Source organism: Leptodactylus fuscus, chromosome 5 (genome assembly GCF_031893055.1).
Source record: "Leptodactylus fuscus isolate aLepFus1 chromosome 5, aLepFus1.hap2, whole genome shotgun sequence".
Classification (NCBI taxonomy): domain Eukaryota; kingdom Metazoa; phylum Chordata; class Amphibia; order Anura; family Leptodactylidae; genus Leptodactylus; species Leptodactylus fuscus.
Window position 1 is genome coordinate 188,747,825 of NC_134269.1, and position 23,219 is coordinate 188,771,043.

The window sequence follows — 23,219 nt, forward strand, 5'->3', positions numbered from 1 at the left end:
AGTTTCACCCTCTGCAGGCTCAGTCTATTTCTCATTTACTTGGAGCTAGTCGGTGGAGACCAGCTACTGTCATGTCTCCCTTAGAGAGCACCTGGAGAACACAGGAGATTCTGCTCCCTTACATTATAGAGGACACTTATGCCGTGTCTTTCCTTCTTGGCCTCTACTCATCTCTCTATAGCAGTGGTTCTTAACCGAGGTTCAATCGAACCCTAGGCCCTATGCACGGTTCATTTTGTGTACCAGTAAAAAAAAACATATACCCATGTCTTGAATTTGGAAAAAAAATCATATTTGATTTATCACTAAAGAAGAGTTCGGTGAATGTGCATATGAAACTGGTGGGTTCGGTACCTCAAACAAGGTTAAGAATCACTGGTCTACAGTCTTCTATGGGCACATGTAATTTGATGCTTCAGTTTATCTTGGGAGATAGATTCAGCAGATTGCAGAGTGGATGTCAGTTTAGCAGCAGGCAGAGCAGGACAAAAACTGCTTCATAAGCGGAAACAATATGGATTTGTTACATTGTGCTATGGATTCATCCAAAGTTTTTTGAAAAGTTAGTGACCATTTAAAGGACCCAGAACCCAGCACAGCAGATAGATAAATACAAAAACGGGGAACAGGGGGGAGGAAAGAAACCAGTGTCCACTTGCAAGATATACATATGTGAAAAAGTTTTCATGCAGTAATCACTCACGTCCCAGGTGAACAAGACAAGGATGCCCGGATGAATTGTTCTCTCGGCCAAGAAACAGTACACTTCAGCAGATAGATAGGTTAGGGTTACCTGAACCAAAGTGTTATCCCCTTATGATTCGCTGCCTCCGTTGCAGAGATATTGCTAATTGTCAATATGCAAATGAGACAGAATTGTAGGGGTGCCAATACTTTTGGCCAACACTGTATCTGCAGGACTGGGTTGATATGCTGGGTTATGGCAACCTTAACCTATCTATCTGCGGGGCTGGGTTGATATGCTGGTTCTGGTGATGGACTCCTTTTATACATGATTCATTATGAATCAGACTTTTGTAAAAGTAATATTAGGAGAGCTAATGGGTTATGTGACTATAATTTTGCCTGTTGTCTAAACGCCCCTATAAAGAGAACGACAGACTCCAGCTTAGCTATATTCATGAGTGCCAGTACCCATAGAAACATGGTACACCCGCACCATACAAATTACAGGTTAAGGACCTAGGCTGTAGACTTTAGAAACCTTCTGCCAGGTCACCGAGAATTACATTACAGTCCTATTCAACATGAGCCTGGCAGTCTTGTGCCCCCTTTAATTCAGAGGGGGTCCCGGCTCACATCATGTCTCTATGTTGGTTACTTTAAAAGAACCTATACCAAAGAAAATCCTATTTCCTGCAGTATCTTCTATGACTTACAGTATTTATAGAGACTCGGATGTTCTTCAGCCTTGTACAAAGAAAAAAACTGCAGAGCGTGGCAAGACACATACTTTCTTTCGGAGACTTCTTGCGACTCTTTCGGACACTAACGCGTGGTCAGCGAAATGGATAACATTGAAAGTGAAATTACATTTGGGCTACGGGTCAGGCCGGTTCACTACAAGTCTTTTATGTTTAGCCTGCTGTGTGCAATTCCATTATTACCATACAGAGCTGCCAAGATGAAAGAAGAGGAGATGGGCAAGAAACGCGCCAGCCTTGTGCTGGCATAGGGCAATGTTATTTGGGTTATGAGCTTTACAGTAGGAAGCCACTTTATGAACTCACCCTGGCAAACAATGCTGACACTAGAGCCAGTATATTACACCTGCTAGGTCTTAAAGGGACACGAAACATGGAAATTCATGAGAAAAAACCCCCACAATAAATCACAGTCAAGTGCTCAACCCATCCTGGTCCTCCCTATTTTTAGCTGGAGCTAGCAGAGGGGCTGCATTGTGCACCTAAGAACAATTACAGACTGTACATAGAGTGTGGGAAGGTTTCTGTTGGTGCAAGCTGCCTCCGGGCCACAACGCTTATATCTTTGGAACGGCCCAACATATTTGGATAAACAAGGCTGACAGAACCGATCAGATGAGATCTGTCATTAAGTGTTACACATCAGTGGACACATGGGCTTGTTTATGGACCGAACTAAAGGACTTCTATACTGGGCAATGGGAACAATAGGCCTTTTCAGCCCTCTTAAAAGGTCTGTACTACAAGGATGTATAGGGGGTCTGCCAGCACAAGAGACACTCTTTGTAGCTGTTCTTTACATAGATAAATAGATAAGACCCCCCTCCCCCATACACACTTTAGTATTATACGATAGATGCATCACTTTAAACTGTGGAACCATTATTTTACTTTTACCGTCCATTCCTCTTAAGACTTCTTGACAGGCCTAGACTGCTGAAATAATGCTAACATGCATTACGGGATGTCCATTTCCAGCTTCCAGCCCTTGCCCTGAAGACCCCTCAGTAATTGCAAGCTGTCATAGGAACAGACCTGGCGTTGATGGGTCTTAAAGGGAAGCGCTGAAACTGGCTGGAGACTTGCAGGATATGTGTGAGTGTTTATATATATTTATTATATATACATTAAAGATGGATGGAGCTATATAATTCATATTTCATTATATATAATATAAATTTATTACATACAGAGAGAGAGGGACACAGAGACTTACAGAAAGAGACAGACACAGATAGAGAAAGAACAAGAGAGAGAGAGAGATACATATACTCAACTACACACAAAAAGAAATGGAACTTGGGAGCCTGGATGTGGATGTTGACACATAAGAATATTTCCATTTATTGGTTCATGGTTTCCTCTAGAAAGCATAGTGTTGTGTGTTACAAGTCTCTATCTCTCTCTGGGTAGGTCTCTGCATCTCTCTTTCTCTCTGTATAAGTCTCTGTATCTCTCACCTTGAGGTCACATATTGCAGAAAATATGCGTTTGTTGCAGATTTTGATGATTTTTAAATGGGAAATCAATTTTACTATGTTCTCCGATCTTTAAAGAGGACCTTTCACCATTTTGCCCATAGGCAGTTCTATATACTGCCGGACAGCTGACAGTGCGCTGAATTCAGCGCACTGTCGGCTTTCCCGATCTGTGCCCGGTGTGAAGAGCTTACGGTCCGGTACTGTAGCTCTTCTATGGACAGAAGGGCGTTTCTGACACTTAGCCAGGAACGTCCTTCTTCACAGCACAGCCAATCGTGCTGTGCTGTGAGAGTCGGGAGGAACGCCCCCCTCCCTCTGCTCGCAGTACTCGTCCATAGACGAGCATTATCAGGAGGGGAGGGGGGCGTTCCTCCCGGCTCTCACAGCACAGCGCGATTGGCTGTGCTGTGAAGAAGGACGTTCCTGGCTAAGTGTCAGAAACGCCCTTCTGACCATAGAAGAGCTACAGTACCGGACCGTAAGCTCTTCACACTGGGCCCAGATCGGGAAAGCCGACAGTGCGCTGAACTCAGCGCACTGTCAGCTGTCCGGCAGTATATAGAACTGCCTGTGGGCAAAATGGTGAAAGGTCCTCTTTAAGTGGAATCTAGCAACAAAATGTTAATTTTCTCTGCAGCACCTCCGCAGGTAAAATGGAGTATTACACAATTCCTAATTAAATTAGTCCAGTCCAGGTCATCCAAAGTGAGAGAGTCTCTTTTTCTTTGGGGCTGCACTCATATACTATAAGTCCTTTAATGTAGGAGTACCCTTGACTTGTATTACACATGAGTGACAGATACAGTAATATAGGTGGGGGCACAGGATTGTGTTTGTGTAAGCTTCTATGCCGGTGAATGGCTGGAAGATAGCTCTCTACTTCCTAAGTGGCTGATAATGACTCTAATCCCTACAACCTTGTTATGGCAGGTGCAGATCTGAAGCACAAGCTGCTACATCTACAGTATATTGGGAGAATGTTCAAGAACACATGTAAGTTTTATGATTTGGATGGCCGGGCACTTTAATACCAAGAACATAAAATATTCTGAGACTCTGGGATGCTTCAGTGAACATTCTCAAAATATCAGCAGAAAAAAGTAGCAGATACTTTAAGAAATGGAATTTACAAGCTGTACAAAAACACACACAGTATACATAAAAATACATCTAATCTCATGGGGCAGATTCACTAAGATTCTGCACAAGTAAACTAGTTATGCCACTTCTGTTTTGCTATAAGGTGGAGTAGATCTTTGCAGATTCTCGCAGCCCGATGGATGATGTGCCTGATACATGACGGGCCCTGTGCATTGTCATGAATCTGGCGAATCCTTGGTTGTTGTAGGGATCATCAAGACTGGCATATAAGCCTCCAGTCTTGATAAATACGACCCATAGACTTTACATAAAGAAATCTTTCCCGTGTCTTTGTCACTCTTTTTTATCTGGCTCTCTTTCTATCCCTATTTATCTCTTTCAGTTCGCCTCTATCCTCCTTCCTCTCTCGCTGTCTATTTCTCTCACTATCCAGGTTTTTTCCTCGCTCTCTCAGCTTCTCTCTCTTCGCTCTCCTTTTCTATCGCTTTATATTATGCTTTCTATCCCTCTCACATTGACTATCCCTTTTTCTCAGTCTCTTTTCATAGCCCTTTATTCAATCTTTTTCTTTCTATTCCTCTCTCTCTCCATCTTTTGTTCTATTCCGCTCTCTCTGTTATCCCTCCTGCTTGCTCTTTTATTTTTTACGTCTCCTTCAATTCCCCCTTCTCCTTATTCCTGCTCTTCCCCTTTCTATCCCTTCTCTCTCTCTCCACTCACTTTTCATCCCTATTTCTGTCTCTTTCACTCCCTCTTCTATAGATCTTTCTTTCTATCCCTTTCCATATTTTCTTCTATTCCTCTCTCCATCTTTTTAGCGCTCACTCTATTTCTAGTCTCTTTTTCTATCACTCTTTCTCTTTCCACTCCTATTTACCTCATCATCTCGGTCTCTCACAAATTGTCTGTCTGTCCCCCCTCTCAGTGTGATGTCTCTTTCACTGCCCCTTCTATTGATGTTTCTCTTTTCCATATTTTCTTCTATTCCCTTCTACACCTCTTTTTATTGCTCTCGCTCTTTCTCTCCCTCTGTATTAGCCTTGTTTTCTTCTTTCAATTCCTATTTGTCTTTCCATCCCTTTGTCTCTCTCCATCTCTTGTTGTATACCCATCACTCGGTTTTTCTTTATCTCTCTATTAGACTTTCTATCCCTTCTGCTCACTCTCATTCCTCTTTGACATCTCTATTTGTCTCTCTCAGTCTTTCTATTTCTCCGACTCGCTCTTTTTATTTCCTCTTCATTGTTGTCTCCTTCTTTCCATCCCTCTTTTCTCCTCTCTATATACGACACATCTCATACATTTTTTTACCCGCATATCTGTAAATGTCCGCCCTTGTACAGTGAATATAGGCCATCTGTACATATGTAATCTAGATCAGTGAGACGCTTGGCAGTCCCTTGGTGTGAACGGTGCAGAGAAGACTGCAGACTGGTGTCTTCTACCATCACAAGGAGCTTCTCCTTAAGGACATGGCTCTTATTAGCTCAGCTGAATGCATAAATCCAGTGCGCTAGCTGCACGTACCGAGAATTAAGATCGAGTTTCTCCGTCACTGCACTCCAAATAATAGGTTATACGAGAGGAAATTAGACACCGTGCACACTGAAGCCTACACAGTCAGATCATATGCTAAGAGCGCTGTTACCTCCTGAAAACATGGTCTGATCCCGGAAGTTTTAGACCCAGTCCTTCCCTCAGCTAATGGTTTAAAGGGATCTGTCTATTGTCCCCTGTTATCAGCCATGTGTAACCTGAGAAAACCACTGTTCAACTATGGTTGTCGAACAATGGGGCAAATTTACTAAGCTGAATGCGCCTGAATTAGTATGCACCAAAAACTGGTTTACAAGCTGCGTCCCCCACTTATTAGGTGTTTTAGACATTTTTTAGACAAAGGGGCATGGCTTAGCAGAAAAGAGGAGTGGCTTAAAGGGGCATTCCAAGAAATTTTTTTTTTTTTTTTTTAATGAACATAAACAGTACTCGCCTCTCGTGGGAGCTCCATTTTCTTGTATATGTATCCCCGGCCTGACCAAACCAATAATATCCAGTTTATGCGAGGGGACCACCACAGCCAAACACCGACCTCAGCGGTCACCTCTTCACAAATGGCATATGGCTCCTGTGACATATTGTGTGAAGAGGTGACCGCTGAGGCCTGGGACCGGCTGCCGCTCATACCACAAACAGCCAGGAAAAACTGTATACAAATGAATGCACCTACCGCAACTGGAGACGAAGGTCCGAGAGCAAGCAAGTACTCTTTATGTTTATAGGTCTATTAGCAGCAATATAAAATAAAATAATGTCTTGGAACACTCCTTTAAGTTAGAGTGCCACTTTAAACCTAGTACAAAGTCATCACATTTCACATTACTTTACTGTCCAAACTGTAAAATAACAGAGCGGGCTCCGGCAGGATTTGATAGAGAAGGTGGCGCAGCGCGGCGGAAAGGGTTAGGCATAGTAAACAAAAACAGGGCTAATGGTATTAATGTAAAATGTCGATCCAGGGATCAATCCAATTGTCCACAGGGGGCAGGAAGGGATTTTTTTTCACTTAAGGCGAACCTATGACATGGAAAAGAGCGTACAGTGTGCAGGTGACATGTTATAGAGCAGGAGGAGCTGAGAAGATTGATATCTAGGTTTTTGGAAAATGATTCAGTATACCATGTCTATATATCTATGGAAATCTAGGAGGCGGTCCCATCAGTGATTGACAGCCTGTCCTCTATGACTCTGTATACAGAGATCTGTCAATCACTGATGGGTCCACCCTACTGGACTTTTCACCATAAAAAAAGAATAACTTTCAGTGAATAGAAACAAACCTATATGTGAATCAGCTCCTCCTGCTCTATAACATGCTGGGGCAGGTGTTTCCCAGCACAATCTGGTCCCGCTGCTCCTATTTTTCCATCCAGCAGAATTTCCCGCTGCACGAAACCACTGAAGCCAATCAGTGGCCTAAGGAAAGAGACACGGGGCGTCACAGCTGGAGAGGACTTCCGAAAAAAGAAGACAGTAGAGTAGCAGGACCAGACCACACTGGGAGACTATAGTGCACCTGGGACGAGAGAATTTTTTTTCCACCTTCCCCAGCCTAATATTTTTTTTTTTTTGTTTATCCAGGATAACCTCTTTAACAATCTTTATCGCCTCCATCTGGATTAAAAGCATTTTCCTGGACTTAGGATGGGTCAGCAACTGAAGATCCATGGGGGGTTCCAACACCCTGGGCCTCCAAGGATCAGTTGGTTGACTCAGCAGCAGCACTCCCCCAGGGCCTCTTCCACTTCACAGGCCATATGAGGTCATGCTCATTGGTCACATGGCCTAATCGCTTCTCAGTCCCAGCAAGTGAATGGACTGAGCTGTGATACCAGGCACAGCCACAGTATATAAGTGTGCAGCACAGTGCTTGGTAAGGACTAAAGAAGGCTCACCCGAACACTGCTGCCTCTTCAGCTGGAGGCCCGGGGTTCGGTGCCCTACTAATCTGTAATTGATAACCAATCCTAAGACTAGGTCATCATTTAATAAATCCTAGAAAATCCCTTTAACTTTTAAATGGGTTTCAACCCTTTAACATTGTATGTTAAGTCTATATAGCAGCAAATAGTCAGATGCGCCGCCTTTATATTAATAAAATAAAAAAAAAGTTTAATAAATCCTTACTTTTCTTGGCAGTCTTTACAATGCATCTCAGATTTTCTAATAGTATTAAACAATTAAGTTATTAAAATACGCTCAGACTCTGTCCACCCCCTCCTATCATCTCTTTAAAGGGGCAGTGGCGCCCCACTGATGTGATGCTGATAGTAGCCCTGGATTAACCCTTTCAGTCATTCTAATTAGCTGAACGTCTGGCAGAAGGTTAATATATAAAACCTAGCCCTTTAAACCATATGAAGAATATATGCGCAGATCTATCGCACTGACTTCCATGAATGAAGAGGAGTAGGTGACTCCGCTTTGCACTTAAACTGGATGATTTACTTACTTTGGATGCCGGATGTCTGCGAGCGATCTGTTCAGCGAGATTTTATCGCTGACGAATATATTGAAGCCATTCTCACGGTACGCTTTCTCCACGCGATCTGCATCTGTCATCGGGAAAGGTTTGCCCTGCTCGCCATTTCCTGTGGAGATTATAAGCAATAAAGGATAAGCCATATATTTCTATATGATACATGGGGGCACATAATGTACGACAGAACACGCTGTACATCTGTACACACTTAAGCCAAGGACGATGTAGTCACACAAACCGTATGGACATCACAAGGTCAATGCAAGGACTTTACGCCATGCGCACCGTTTAGACCTTGGTGAGCAGACGTAGAGACATGACATTAGATTTATGATTAAGTAGCTACTTTGTATTAGAAACTAGAGGAGGAGCTGTCACTTTTCTTGACAGCATTTGTATTCCCCATTCCTTAGAATTCGACATTATTTCAATACTGTGCTATTAGTGTGACTTCAGGCTTAAGACATTAATTTTAGATTAGCGTGGGTCTCATGGCAAGGACCCATGCAGATCAGCTGTTTTCCCCATGCTGGAGCTAGCTGTAGGGCTCACACATTGCCGTTGTAAGTATTGTGATAATTCACACATTTTCTGGAGGAGTAATAGAGGAACAGTACAATACAGAGTTCTGAGAAACGAAACCTTTCATAGGGGTTTCCAGCATTCCACATTTCATAGGACATCAATTTTAGATTTGTGGGTTCAACTTCTGTTACCCTGTACCTGCGCGTGCTGCAGTGCTCAGCTTCTGAGTCTTGAGTGCTGCAGCAGCTGTTCCATTCAAGTCTATGGGACATCCGCTGTCGTACTTACAGTTGTCATTTAATGTACAGCAAGTAAGCATTGCATCTCGCCTCCTCACATGGAAACAACTGATCAGTGGGGGTCACAGCAGTGAGAGGTCACTGCTGTGATCTACCCTATGAATAGGACATGAGTTTTGAAAACCCATTCAATCCCTGCATGAACCGCATAGGAGTTACCTTTCTCTCAAGTCAAGGAAGTTGAACCACTTGTGTGAAGAGTCAAGGATAGCCATACCCCAAACCCATCCACATAGCACTCATCTCAAACTCATTCAAGTGCCTATTATGTACTGGGAAGGGGTCTTCAGGAGTGCACTACATATGCAATGGAAGTCACCTGCCTCAGAAAAAGATTCTAGGTTCAAGTCAAACCTACTTCATTGCACATGTGCAGGAACTAAAACATGAGTGCACATGCGCAAAATTTTGGAGGTACTTGAGATGCCTGCACCAGAATACTAAGTGGGCTTTCACTACACACATCACAATTACATGATAAGGACCTACGGCCATGAAATATGTGAGCGTCTTCAATAAATGACATGAGAAAGGATGGCCAACATTACCTATTCGATCGTGGTCTTGTCTGATGTAGTCGTAGTCATGCCAGTCCTTCTTTGCCGACCCTTTGTCATTGACATATTCAGCTTTATGTCTGATCAGCACAAGCTAGAAATAGGATGAAGGTAAGTGTTAAATACAGGTTATATACATCACTACCAAAGCCCTACTTGCCATATAGCAGAACAAGAAGAGGTCATGTGATATTTTTGTGCTGTGTGTTTAAGGAGTCTGAGAGGCGGGGCTAACTACGGAGGATTATTTAAAGGGATCACTGGAGTCATAAATTAAAGCCCAAAAAATATTCCAGGAAGAAAAACAAACAAACAAAAAAACCCTGTTGATTCGATATTCTTCTCTTCCCACCAATCCCATCCCATACCTTAAAGAGGATCTGCCATTGCTAGGCAGAGGTGAAAGACCCCACTTAAAGGGGATCTCCAGGAGTGAGATATCGATAACCTATCCTTAGGACAGTTCATCAATATCTGACTAGTGGGGCTGCGATACCCAGAACCACCACAGATTCTTGGAGCAGCTGTGGTCTCTCAGCTGAGCGTTGCTTCCACTTCACAGGCCAGTGGTGTCAGATTAGTTCATCATTTGGTCTGTTTGCAGATCAGTCCCATTCACTTGAATGGGGCTGAGCTGAAATACCAAGAAGAACCACTACTCAGTGTATGGTGCTGTGCTTGGTATTCAGAGAAGAAGTCTCTTCAAACAACTGATCAGCAGGGGGTTCTGGGTGTCCGACCCCTACATATCTGATATAGATGACCTATCCTAAGAACAGCTTATCAATATCTAACCCCTTTAGTTGAAAATATATTTACACTGCCCAAGCAGGGGCCTAGTCACTGAATTATCATAGTCACTTCTCTCCAATCCACTTTTTCTGCCTTGCCTGTGTAAATGTTAATTAGAATTCTATTCCTGAACCAGGCGGCTCAGGATGAACACTATTACAGTGCCGAATACGCTGCATCTGAGTACATAGCTGAAGCAGAACGTATAAAATATAGAATAGAAAAGGGTCAGAAGATGTGTTCTTGCATGAAAAGCCATTATTTACGGTGCAATACAGGCCACTGCATCAGTTTCCTAAATTTATGGAGGCCTCAGTGGATCAGTGAGCAAAGTAAATATCTCCAGAGTCGGCGCATGTATCTCCTGACCAGTAAAAGCCCCCGAGATGTTTACACCAATTAAGCGATGAAAACGAGAATCACGGCAAGCGTTGATATATATGATATACGTGATGGAGGAGAAAGCACGGCAACAGCAATTACATCATTAAAGACATTTATAGGCATTAAGGGAGAAACTAACACCGCAACACCCAAAACATCTCGCCGAGCGCCGCGGCATCTTAATTCAAGGCTACGTCTACTAAATGGACATAATACTTTACATTGGGGCTTATTTATCAAAGCTGTTTAATGGTAAAATTATCTCTGATGTCCATGGCAACCAATCACAGCTCAGCTCTTATGTTTCAAATGCAGTTTAATAAGTGAAAGTAGAGCCGTGATTGGTCGCCATGGGTAATAGTCTAATACTACAATAGTAAAATATGGCCTATGAGTGTGTTCTCCGTTACCAGGGAAAAAAGCAAATACAAGAGGAATGTCAGAGATGTCTCCAAAATGTGGCTCTTAAAGGGGTTTTCTGGCCTCAAATCACATATACGTACTGGATAGGCCATCATGTGATCTGTCGGGGTCTGGCATGATCACATAGATACCAGAGGTTTCTAGTGGATGAGTGGCACATGCAGCACCGCTCTTATTCAAGTAATCGGATTGACACTGCAGTTTACTGAAACCACCACCATGCAGTGCAAGGCGCTGTGGAGCTGTTCCTATTATGTGAATACGAGCAGGCTGCACACGTCGCCAGTCCACTAACAGCTTCCGACACCCAGAGACTGCTAAAACCTGATTTGTGTGGGATCTGGTTGTCAGACCCCCACAGATATCCTGTGGATAATCAGTATCCTGTGGCCATCAGTATGAGAATTCAGTTTGGGGCTTGAAAATCCTTTAAAGGGGCCGTCCCATTACAAACTATTATCCCCTATCCACTAGGGACAAGTGTCAGATTGCTGGGGGCCCAATTACCAGATCTCCCAGTGATCAAGACAACAAAGAACTGGAGGTCCCTGTAAGGACTCCTGGTCAATGGACCGCCACTCCATTCACTACTGGGACTGTAATCTCTTGCAGCCAATCGTAGTCAATGGAACAGCGGTCACACAAGAGCACACTAGGAGGCTTTAGGGGAACTTTCGGTCCTTTTGATCACTGACTCAGCTATTGGACACATCCCCTTGTCCTGTGAATAGGAAATAAGTGTTCGTAATGGGGTAACCCCCTTTAAAGCAGGATGTCCCGATAACCATAGACACTCCTGCTGGCCAAAACATGGCCACAAGAGGAAAGGACCTTGTTATGTGAACGTCACTAGCCTGTACGGATTCATTTCTTAACATATCTTTAGAACAGCTGGAGCTTTGTTTTTCTGATAGGAGCCTTCATAGGAGTGAGCATATGCTATTGTGGCCAAAAAATTGATAAAGCAATGCAAATATTTTTAAGGATATGCAAATCAGTCTGCAAGTGCATTGGGGGTGGGGCCTGATTTACCAGATGTGTCTGTAGAAAGCCGTAATGAATCAGAGATAATGGATGGCACTGGTTGTAATTTCAGGGGAGAGTTGGAACACCTGCGTCTGTCTGCAGGCAACTCTATCAAACTGGGCCCGCCTCCAGTGCACTTGCAGGCTGATTTGCTTACCCATAAAAAGAGGATTAGCCTTGCATTGCTTCACCAGTTTGTTGCCACAAGGGCATGTTTCTGCCCCTTTTTGACAGTAAGCAGGGTAGTTACAGGTGATGTAGCACTATTCTTCCCATCAAAAGGACCCGGTTCCTTTCCTACCATATAGTCAATGGCCCTGCAAATAGTATTTTACCTCCTATATTATTAGCAATGAAGAACAAACCCAACAACTAATAGGGATCGGAAGGCCACATCCATATACTCCATGGCCAGAAGTATATACAACGATGTCATCAAGACTGGGGTTTAGGGTGGTGAAGGCTGCCATTCCTCTTAGCAATCCAACTAATAAACAATACACTATTTCATTATTCATTTAAAATGGAGATAATAAAGACTTTGGCTTTAGCATCCCTATCTCCTGAGCTTTAATAGCATCACATTGACACAAGCACTGTCTAAACCGAGGTCTTTACACTATGGTAGGATTGACGTCAGTGCTGAATAGTCAATAGAGCTGGAAGGATTCAGAATAAAACCTAAAGCGGCTCATTACAAATAGATTGCTCTTTGTGTAATGAAGCGCCTGATAAAGAGGCGGAACGAAGAACCACAAATCCCGACTGATTAATCTTATATAGAGATCAGAAAGAGACAGCTGCCCCTGTACATTATAGCAGTATCCAGTGGCTGTGAAAGAGTGCTTATTATGCACAAGTAGATTAAAGTGGACCTGTCTGAAAAACCCAATACCATACGTCATCTGATCAGTGCTGTCACCCAGAGCATTTTGGAGTTTTGTTTATAAAAATCAGATCAGCCATTCCAAAGATATGAGCCCTTTAAGGGTCAATTAGCCAAGGGGGCGGTAACACTGCATGATATACAACACAGAGATCCCGCCCCCAGAGAAACCATAGTGTTACGGCCCACTTGGCTTTTAGACCCTAACTTCCATCAACATTAACAGGGCTTATAACTTTGGAATAGCTGAACAGAGTTGGATAAACAAAAATATCAAAATGCTCTGTGTGACTGAGATGAGACGATGGATGTCTTTAGGCTTTTCAGACCTTGTGACAGGTCCTCTTTAAAGCTAGCTACACGTTACGTGTAGATTGGCCAAACCTGCCAACTTCAGCAGGACTGTCCAGCTGTCCTGCATGTCTGACTTTGTGTCTGGTTAAAAAAAAAACAAAAAAAAAAAAACACGGTTTCGCCGCGAACTGGTACCAAATGCTCACGGGCATTCACTTTTCAAACCCATTCACTTGAATGGGTTTGAAAACTGACTGCCGGGTTTCTGTCCCCTGTCCAGTTTATCAGGGCAGAAGACGGAAACCCAGCAGGATTGCTTAAAGGGATCCTATCATTCAAACTCTTTTTTTCTCACTAACACATCGGAATAGCCTTAAAAAAGGCTATTCTTCTTCTACCTTTCAATGTCTTCTCCGCACCGCCATTCGCTTGAAATCCAGGTTTTTGCCGGTATGCAAATGAGTTCTCTTGCAGGAATAGGGGAGGGCCCCTGCTCTCAAACAGCACTGGGGGCTTCCCCAATGCTGCGAGAGAACTCTCTCCTGTACCACCTCCATCTTCTTCAGCAACGGCCTCTTCACGTGTCTTCTTCTGGCGCGCGTGCGTGGGGAAGGGGGGTCAAAATTGCCGTTGCTGAAGAAGATGGAGGCGGCGCTGGAGAGTTCTCTCGCAGCATTGGGGACGCCCCCCAGTGCTGCGAGAGAACTCATATGCATACCAACAAAAAATGGAATTTCAAGCGAATGGTGGCGCGGAGAAGACATCGAAAGGGAAGAGAAGAATAGCCTTTCTTAAAGCTATTCCAATGTGTTAGTGAGAAAAAAAATGAGTTTGAATGATAGGATCCCTTTAAAGCGTAAACATACTTACAGTATGTATAGGAGGTCACCGAGTGCCTGCCAATTGCAGACACTGAGGGACAAGCCGTAGGATTTCAAAATTCCCGATCTTTTTGGTTTTCAGAGGGCATAAACTTACCTCATCTTAAGTACACATCCACACTTGGCCAAACCAGGCGTGCATGTGTCTATGATGGGCGATTTGGAACAATAGGTGTCAAACAAGCATTTAGCCCAAAAAGATATCCAGATTGGTCCACAGTTGCCTTACCCAGCTCCATATACGTGCACACTCGGCCGAATAGTGTGCACACTAAACAATCTGAGAAAAGAAAGCCGCTGCTAGAAGAGTCTTCTCCTTGACAACAAAAGGATTGAGAAGTTGAAATCCATATATCCTTTAGACTTACAATCGAGGAAGAGGTGGGATGACCCAAAACATATAAGATGGTTGACTGACCCCGTCAAAATCAATAGGTTTGGTGGATACATGTATATGTTCTGCCTCAGGCTATGTTCACATGTGATTTTGAGGTAGTTTCTACCACTTTTGTCTTTAGAACAACACTGCATATAATCCTACTGCTGTCAGTAATGGACACCTCATCGAAACCCAATGGACCTCATTATAAGCCAGGGAGGTCTATTGGGCACCGCTGGTGTCATGTCAAGTCATGGAACAAGCACTACTCTGTGGACGCGGCAGCAGAGCTGTGAATGGAGCCTGATAGTTGGATTTCCCTGTTGCACTGCATTACCAGTCACAGGGACCTGCCGTATACCGCCATACAAGCTTCATTAGGTGCTATATTTGGACTATCATATCGGAGGCAAAGCACGTACAGGAACATGTCCATGAATCTCTATGGGTCTCCATACAAAATAGACCAGCAATGTGGCCGAGAGCTAAGGCTTAAAAAAGATTTTCAGGTTTATACAACTGACTTTAAATGAACCCCATCAAAAACCACGTGTATTTTTGTGCGGTTTTAACTGCCCCATCCGAACTCACCCTTACATGGTATGTTCACGTGGCAGAAAGTAAAGAGGAATTTCATGGAGACTTCCTCCTCAAAGTCCTCTCCACTTTCTGGACCTCCATCTTTCCGCTGCGTCTGATCAGTAGTGTCTCACGTCACGGGTTCTGCGGAGGAATCAGCCACGGAATTCGCAACACACATCCTACGTCGGTCTCCGACTCCCTCTGAAACAATAGTCGGCAGATTCAAGACAGAATTCAGTAGAATCCACCTCAAAAATCACCGCTGAGTCCTTCACAAAGTGAGGATTGGGCAAACCGGGAGTGGGCTCCCTTGGTCTAAGGACCCCTTAGAAGCTGTCACAATGGCACATGTGCTTCTATTTAAGTGTGAACAGGACTGAAGGTGTTAACTAGACAAAAACACAAGCAGATGACTTCTTTTTTTTTTAACTTAATCTTATTGTATTTTTTTCCGTTCCGGATTGGTCTTCCCGCTCAGGTTCCAGTAATCTTCTGAGCGATTTCACGACCACGGCACGGTGAGGGTCACGGTGATACATACAGATGAGGGCTGTTGAGGAGTCAATGTTTCGGCCTCCCGCAGGACCACTACAGTCCGCAGCAGGCGGCGGCGGTAAATCCACTCCCGGCATTTCATAAAGTGTACATAAAGATGAGGATTTGAGTGGGCCGAATAGGGGGGTGGGGGGGAGAGATAAATACCCTCACCTGTTCCTTGCAGCTGCATATAACAAGCTCCTCATTCTAAGTACAATTTGAGATGCATGACGCTTTGCGACTCGGCTCCCAGCGGTAACCATGGAGTTTGCCGTGGTATTGTGCCTTACACAAGTGGCACAGTGTTCCCGGCTGACTGCGGAAAGCTCCAGACCATGACAAAAGTCACTGTCTCCCATCGCTACAGCCCAGGCTGCTATATATAGCCGGCCATTTACTAATCCTCAATTACACGCGGTTCACACATATCATGGAGACCAGCAAATCCACATTATTAGGGCCTAATTTGGGTTGCGGTTTGGGTTAATTGCCGGAAACCTAATGATGCCTTTTATAACAATGCCTATCGTCCCCGGGGGAAGAGCATCGGCGCACGACTGCGACATGAATACTGCCAGTATCCAGGGCTGCAGTTATAGATACAGGTGCTAGGTAAGCGGTACAGGCGAGTATATATCACTTATATAGTGACATCATATCTGATGACTCGCGTAGTGACAGGTAACCTAAAGTAGAACGAAAAATCCAAATCTGTGGAATTTTAGGCCATAACAGACTGCAATGAGCATGCAAATTCCCTGCACCCTTATCTACGATTTGGCTGCTTCTTCACAGTTTCAAGGGTTTCCCATAAGTATTGATCACCTTAGGATCAATATTTGATCGTTAAGGGTCCAACGCACAGGACCTCTACTGAGCAGCTGCTCAAAGAGACAACAGTGTTAGAGTATGTGCCAGGCCAGTGATGTCATGTTCATTCATCACATCGTCTGTATGAAGCTCAGTCCTATACAAGTGAATGGGGCTGTTGCTGCAATACCAAGCACAGTAGTGAAGAGGCCACAGCACTCACCTGAACGCTGACGTTTCTTTAACCAGCTGATCTGTGGGTTCCCAGGTGCCAGACCCCCCCCACTGATCATATATGGATGCTCAAGGGATACGTCATCAATATTAAAATTCCATAAATCACTTTTAAAGCGCTGAAATAAATGCAGATAAGGCGGCACGCACACAATGTGATGGAACGGCACACGGATGTGTTCCATGTACCGCCCATGTTTCCAGAGACCCATTTATTGGTACCAATGAGCACGACCCACAGCTCCATACACCAGACTATGAAAATACACGGTTGTGTGTATGGGGCTATAGAAATGAATGAGTCAGTGAGCTATCCGTGAGAAACGCGGCCAACGCGCTGACTGTGCACACAACAAAAAAACAGAACAATGGACAAAGGGATCGCTAAAACAGTGGACACATACAGAGCCCAACAGATCCCATTGATTATAATGGGGTCTTGTCAGGTGTCCATGGTTTTTAAAAGAGAGTGCTGGATGAAAAAAGCCCTCCACGCAGTCACTGCAATGTATTTTCCAGTATAGGTGTGAACAAAGCCTCCAGACTCTCCCTGCCAAGCCACAAGGACGATGTATTCAGCTCTTCACCACATGCAAGTGCACAACTGGTTAGACTAAGCATGCGTGTGTTCTGAATGAGCAGAGGGGAACAATCCTCTACCAAAATCTGTGGCTTATATCCTGTGAGAACAAAGGACCAGCCATGTCAAAATCAAACATGCTGGCCCATTCTTCCTCTGAGAACTGCTGACCGAGGAGAGTCTGGCCATATATATTAAAAGGTTGGCTGGTCTCACTAAAATCGGTTGGCATGGCCAATGCTCATCTATTGTGTATGGACACCAGTACTAAACACTGAGGGAGCCTTCCATTGCTTACATAGACATCATGGCAGCTAAAGTTGTACATCCCATCCCCTAAAAGTCTAGCACTCAAAGCCTATCCAAAACTGATCATGAGGTGTCCCACTGCTCAAACGTCCAAAGATTAGCTATAACATGTGGGGAAATTCAACGAGAGCTCGATTTCCCTACAGCGCCCCCACAGGAGAAATACAGTATTATACCGTTTTCCAAGTATAGGGTCCTCCATAACAAGAGACAGATTTTCTAGTCATTCAGGCTAGTGGATTGTGGCCCTAAAAGAGGACAACCTGTTTTTTTAAAGGGTGACTGTCATCTAAACCCATCCCTGCAGATAGATAGGTGACTCTAACCGTTAGAGTCACCAGAATCAAGCAGTTTTTTCCCGTTGTGAATCGCTGCCTCCATTGCTGAGATAATGCCTTTTGTGTCTATGTGCAAATGAGTTCTTCGGAGAAAAGTGGGTGTGGCCGTGACCCCATAGACATAAGCTGCAACTACATGGTTACTCCATATTGTCAAAAACTGCCATATCTCAGTAATGGAGGCAGCGATTCACCAGGGAAGGACACTGTTTGGCTTAGGAGATCCTAACCTATCTATCTGCGGGGCTGATTTAATATTCTGGAGTCTGATGACACACTCCCTTTAACCCAGAATTTTAGAACCAGACCATAAAGTGAAAATACTCAAACCCTGTCTCTGGAGGCAGGTTTCGTTCTTATTCAGGCCACCTCTCATTCCTGGCATTATAAAACTAATTTATAATACACAGTCCGAACCTTCCCAGAACGTAATAAGTTATCGGCACGGGTTATATTGCTGCGCATAGTTAATGACGCCATTTCTAATATTTTCAGACTTGGAGAAGAGAATATATAGACGTTTGATTGACAGGCGAGACACTTCTCATATCGGAGTAACAGGTTTTATCTACCATTCATCTTTAGCTCGTGCTCAGAAAATGGTTGGAGATGTATTTTTAGCAATGGATTATAAATTTAGCTCATGTTCCGATATGAGAGTCTCCAGTACACAAAACCTGATTTCCTGCGGTTCGGGCTTAATAACCCAGCGGGGCCCCGGTCATTTTCTGCTGGTTGTGTACCGAGGTCGGTTATAATGCTCTGCGTCGAAAACATGGACGTTGCGGATCACAAACAATGTCTCCGCATATCCGATAATATCTTATCTATCTAAAGTGTGCTGGATGGGCTATAGATAATACCAATAGAGTGCCTTCTCACCAATAATCCCAGCAAAGTGCCCTTCCACAGGCAATGCCAGCAGGGTGCTACCATTCATCCTCCAGGGGGCAGCATTTTAAAAGATATACAACCAATCAACAAATGTTCCCTTCAAGTGAATGGGACATCATCATTTCACTTTCCTACCATCAGTACCTCCATGTAGATATGTTTTCCCAATATCCCATTAAAAAAAAAAAAAAAAAAAGGTTTTTTTTATCGTAAATTCTACCACATGCTATTTTTTTGATCTACTTATCTACATACATAAAGTATATAAAGTAATACATAAAATATATACATGTAGTAGAGGCTTATTAAGATAAGATAAGATAATCCTTTAACAGTCTCACCATGGGGAAATTCAGTGTGATACAGCAGCATGATAATACAGTAATAATAAAATACAATGTAAAAAAAGCTCAGATAAAGAGATATAGGAAAGAAGATATCAGGAAAGGGATATCACAACTTCAGGATCATTTAGTTCTCTGTGCAGAGTGATCTCTGCTTAGCCTGATGTAGATTATACAGTCTGACCGTGGTTGGAAGGAAGGACTTGCGATAGCTCCATCTCACACTTGGGGTGAAGCAGTCGGTCACTGACAGTACTGCCAAGTGCCATCAAGGACTCATACATGGGGTGGGATTTATTCTCCAGCATGGAGGTCACCACGGACAGTATCCTTCTGTCACCCACCACCTGTACTGGGTCCAGGGGGCTCCCCAGGACAGAGCTGGCCTTTTTAACCAGCCTGTCAAGTCTATTTCTGTCCCTGGTTGATATACTGCTCCCCCAACAGGCCACTATAAAATGTATTATTATTATTACTCCGAAGAAGATGGCTGATGCCACCACAGAGTTGAAAAAGGTCCTAAGAAGTGTCTGTGACCCTTTCTGTGCAGCGCCTCCAGGTGATCAGCCCAGTCAGCTTATTATTGAGGATCACGCCCAGGTACTTATAGGTCTTGACTATCTCAATGCCTGTCCCCTGGATGTCCACCAGTTTTGGAGCACGTCTCGGCTTCCTAAAGTCCACCACCATCTCCTTGGTCTTTCCAGCATTAATCCTGAGGTGTTTCTGCTGACACTATTAGGCTCCACACTCATGACTATGTACATTATTTCTTATGGCCCCATACACACACACCCATATATTATCACTGAGGCTCAGTTCACCTCTGTGTCTTGTTTCCATACGGGCATTGGGTTCGCCTCTACGCATTTTTCACCCTTTTCGGGTGGAGACCAAACAGAAACCAAGCAGACTCCATTATAGTCTATGGGGTCTGCAGGTTTCCTAAGGTAACCGTTTTTTATGCAGGTTAGGTTTCTGTTCAGGGGGTCCCCAAGCAGAACCCCTGAACGGAAACCCGTGCATAGATGTGAACCAAGCCTGATCCATGTAGGAGGTTGTGAGCCTGGAGGCAAAACTCAGCAGGTCCATATTGTGGCCCAGGTTTGCTACATGAAAGGGCATGGACAGCACATGGATATCATCCATGTGTTCTACGTGTTGTATCCACACTGACCCATAGATGTACACGTTCCTGTGCATGTAGCCTAATGGTCAAATTGTAGTAAAAAGATGAAAACCTAGCCATATAAGCCTGTGTTCACATTACATAGGAGTCCTCTCTTCCATGAGTTTCCTTCTATATACTCCGACATACTACCCTGTATAGGAATAACAGTTCGCCCACAAGACCACATGATGAAACAAACGTGTATACTGTGCTGTATACTTTTATGCAGATCGTACAGTCTACTATATTATTCTATACAGCAAAAAAAAAAAGAGAGAATAATTTATATAACCCCAGCAGATGCTTAAACCATAGTCCTGGCATCAACTGGGTCAATGCAGCTCTATGGAATAGGTTTGACGTATACACCTGGAAGTTTCCCAGTATACATGTTAATCATAGAGCTGTGACGTCATGTGAACAGTGCCTTAAGCGCAGCAGTCACATGCATTGAGCTCTTACTCTTCCTACAAATCCCGCAATGTTTGTTCCACCGAGACGTTGGATCTGAGCATTGGAGGCAATGTAAGAGGCTGGCAGAATCTTACTTTTATGCAGGCCTCTTAAACAATGCCTACTCCAGTCAGTGCCTGGTCTGGTGCCAGCTCCCTATTCACGTGTAAATACTGTGCATTCACCTGTGTAATAGTGCGTGTATTGTTCGTAAAACTTGCTGCGGTCAGGCATCCCCCAAGGAGGGATTGGAAAAGCGAGGCTGTAAAAGCTTTGTGCGCGGTTACCTGCGACCACATTTGCATTTCTATTGTGCAGAAAAGTAAACTACATGTTTGATTTCAATGATCGGAGGAGAAGGCAGGAGGGCACACGGGCAATAGGACTGGCACAGGAGAAGCCACGGCTACAGGCCTCAGGTGCCTATCCCACAATACCATCTACACTATAGAGAAGAATCTGATGGCTGAGGGTCCCAACGATCACAAGAATTGGGGTGTTGTGTCCCCTGATTGTGCATGCTCACTGCCGCACCACTCTATAGGACCAACAGAGGTAGCCAAATATAAAGTTTCAATGAACCATGACCATAGGAGACACTGGACCCCCCTTCTCAGGACTGGTGGGACCCCCGGCCACAGGCATACTGTAGCTACTAGGTGATAAATTGATGCCGTGCGACAACCCCTTTAAGGAAAAACAAAAGATGGCGGACAGAAAAGAAAAAAGAAGTTGGCTTCACGGACTGCGATATTGACTGCTATGAACTTTTCACTACTTGCTTAGTCCAGCGCTGCTCATTGTATTGTGTCTGAGCTTGGTATAGCAGCTCAGCCCCACTCACTAAAATGGGCCTGAGCTGCAGTATGATTGAGAGTCCAATGAAAGTGCTGTAGAGGAAGTGGGGCCCGATATCAGTCCTGCAAAAAAACATATTTGACTTTGAGCCTTGCACAGCGAACCCCGGCTACCAAGCTTTCCCGCAGGACCTGTGCCAGCTACTATGGAGATTACCAAGAATTCTGAAACATCAGGTTCCAGATTATGAGATTACAATCGCAGCAGAGCATAAAAAACTTTTAATCCAGCATCGGATACGCCAGAAAATCTGATAATCCACCCACCAAAGAACAAAAGGAGAATATAGAAATGTGGAAGATTTAAAAAGAGTTTTCGGGAACTAGGATATTGATAACCTATAATGATCGATACCGCACACCCCTGCCGAGCAAATATTTAAAACTGTCGCAGTGCTGACATTTATCCATCAAATGGTACGTAGAGGCTCTGCTCCCTTCAACTGAATGGGATGAGCTGTGATACCAAGCAGTGAAGGGATCACAGTGCTCACCCAAACAGCTGATCAGTAGGGGTGCTGGGTATCAATCAACTCTAGGGATAGGTGATCAATGTCAGAGTCCCAGAAACTTTTTTAAGGCTACGGCCCCACGTTGTGGAAACCCAGCTTTTTTGTTGCCGATTTTGCTGCGTTTTTTTGACTCGAAGCCAAGCATGGCTACAAAAGGAATAGAAAATCTATAGGAAGATCTTATACTTCTACCTTCTGCTAAATCCACTCCTAGCAAAAACTGCAGCAAAATCTGTAACAAAAAAGCTGCATTTCCGCCCTGTGGGGCCTCGTCCATAGCTCTGTACTGTCAGAGGGGGTTTTATATCCAATTTATAATCCGGCAGCTGGAGTCGTAACATGAGTCCCCCGTGCCCCAATGTAAAACCTGTACCAGGCCCCGAATATAATGTATCCTTCATAGTACTGGTCTCCTCATATTAGGAAGAGGCTCCTTATGGACCCCCAAGGCCCAGGTATAACTATGCCCTCTGCATCCCCTTAAGTTACACCAGTGCCAGTCGCAATCGGGATATCTCAATGACATTGGAGTGAATGACATATTACTGTGCATACATTCACAAGACGCCCATAGACACTGCACATGTATATACCATCTGTTGTCTCCCCCTCTTCAATATGCCCAAATTTCCTGAAATACAATATTTAATCACACTTTGCTCCATACGTGAGAATCTTCAATTTCATTGACGAAACGTCTCCACATTCTCAACTAGAGAATTTTAGCCTTGGGAAACCTAGAACGCTGGCTTGTCTTAAGAGCCATAGGAAAGAATCCTGAAGACTTTCATACCGAGCATAGATAAATCAATAGTATGTACGCCAATGAGACCCGCTACAGGCAGACACAGAATAGTAAGGGAATTTTTAGCTTGTGGTCAAGCAGGTTTGTTACAGAGAAAAGCAGAATTTACCAGGTATCTGCACAAGAAGTGAACCTGAATATTAGGGTATGTTCACACACTGGGACCAAGACACGTGAATATTAGAGTATGTTCACACAGTTGACAGTCAACAGGAATTTGAAGCAGACTTCTGGCCTTCTGTAATCTGCAGAAAGATTGAGCAGGATGCTTATTTGTTCCA

The 23,219-nt window shown here is 44.0% G+C and overlaps 1 protein-coding gene across 1 annotated transcript in view; it reads right to left on the minus strand.

Moving 5' to 3' along the window:
* Nucleotides 1–23,219, minus strand: part of GALNT10 (polypeptide N-acetylgalactosaminyltransferase 10) — a 101,594-nt gene that overhangs the window by 23,330 nt on the left and 55,045 nt on the right. Inside the window, exons 2-3 of the mRNA XM_075274872.1 lie at nucleotides 9,439–9,541; nucleotides 8,037–8,175 (exon numbers count right to left, since the gene is read on the minus strand). Of these exons, the coding sequence (XP_075130973.1) occupies nucleotides 8,037–8,175; nucleotides 9,439–9,541 (242 nt within the window). The remainder of the gene's footprint in view (nucleotides 1–8,036; nucleotides 8,176–9,438; nucleotides 9,542–23,219) is intronic.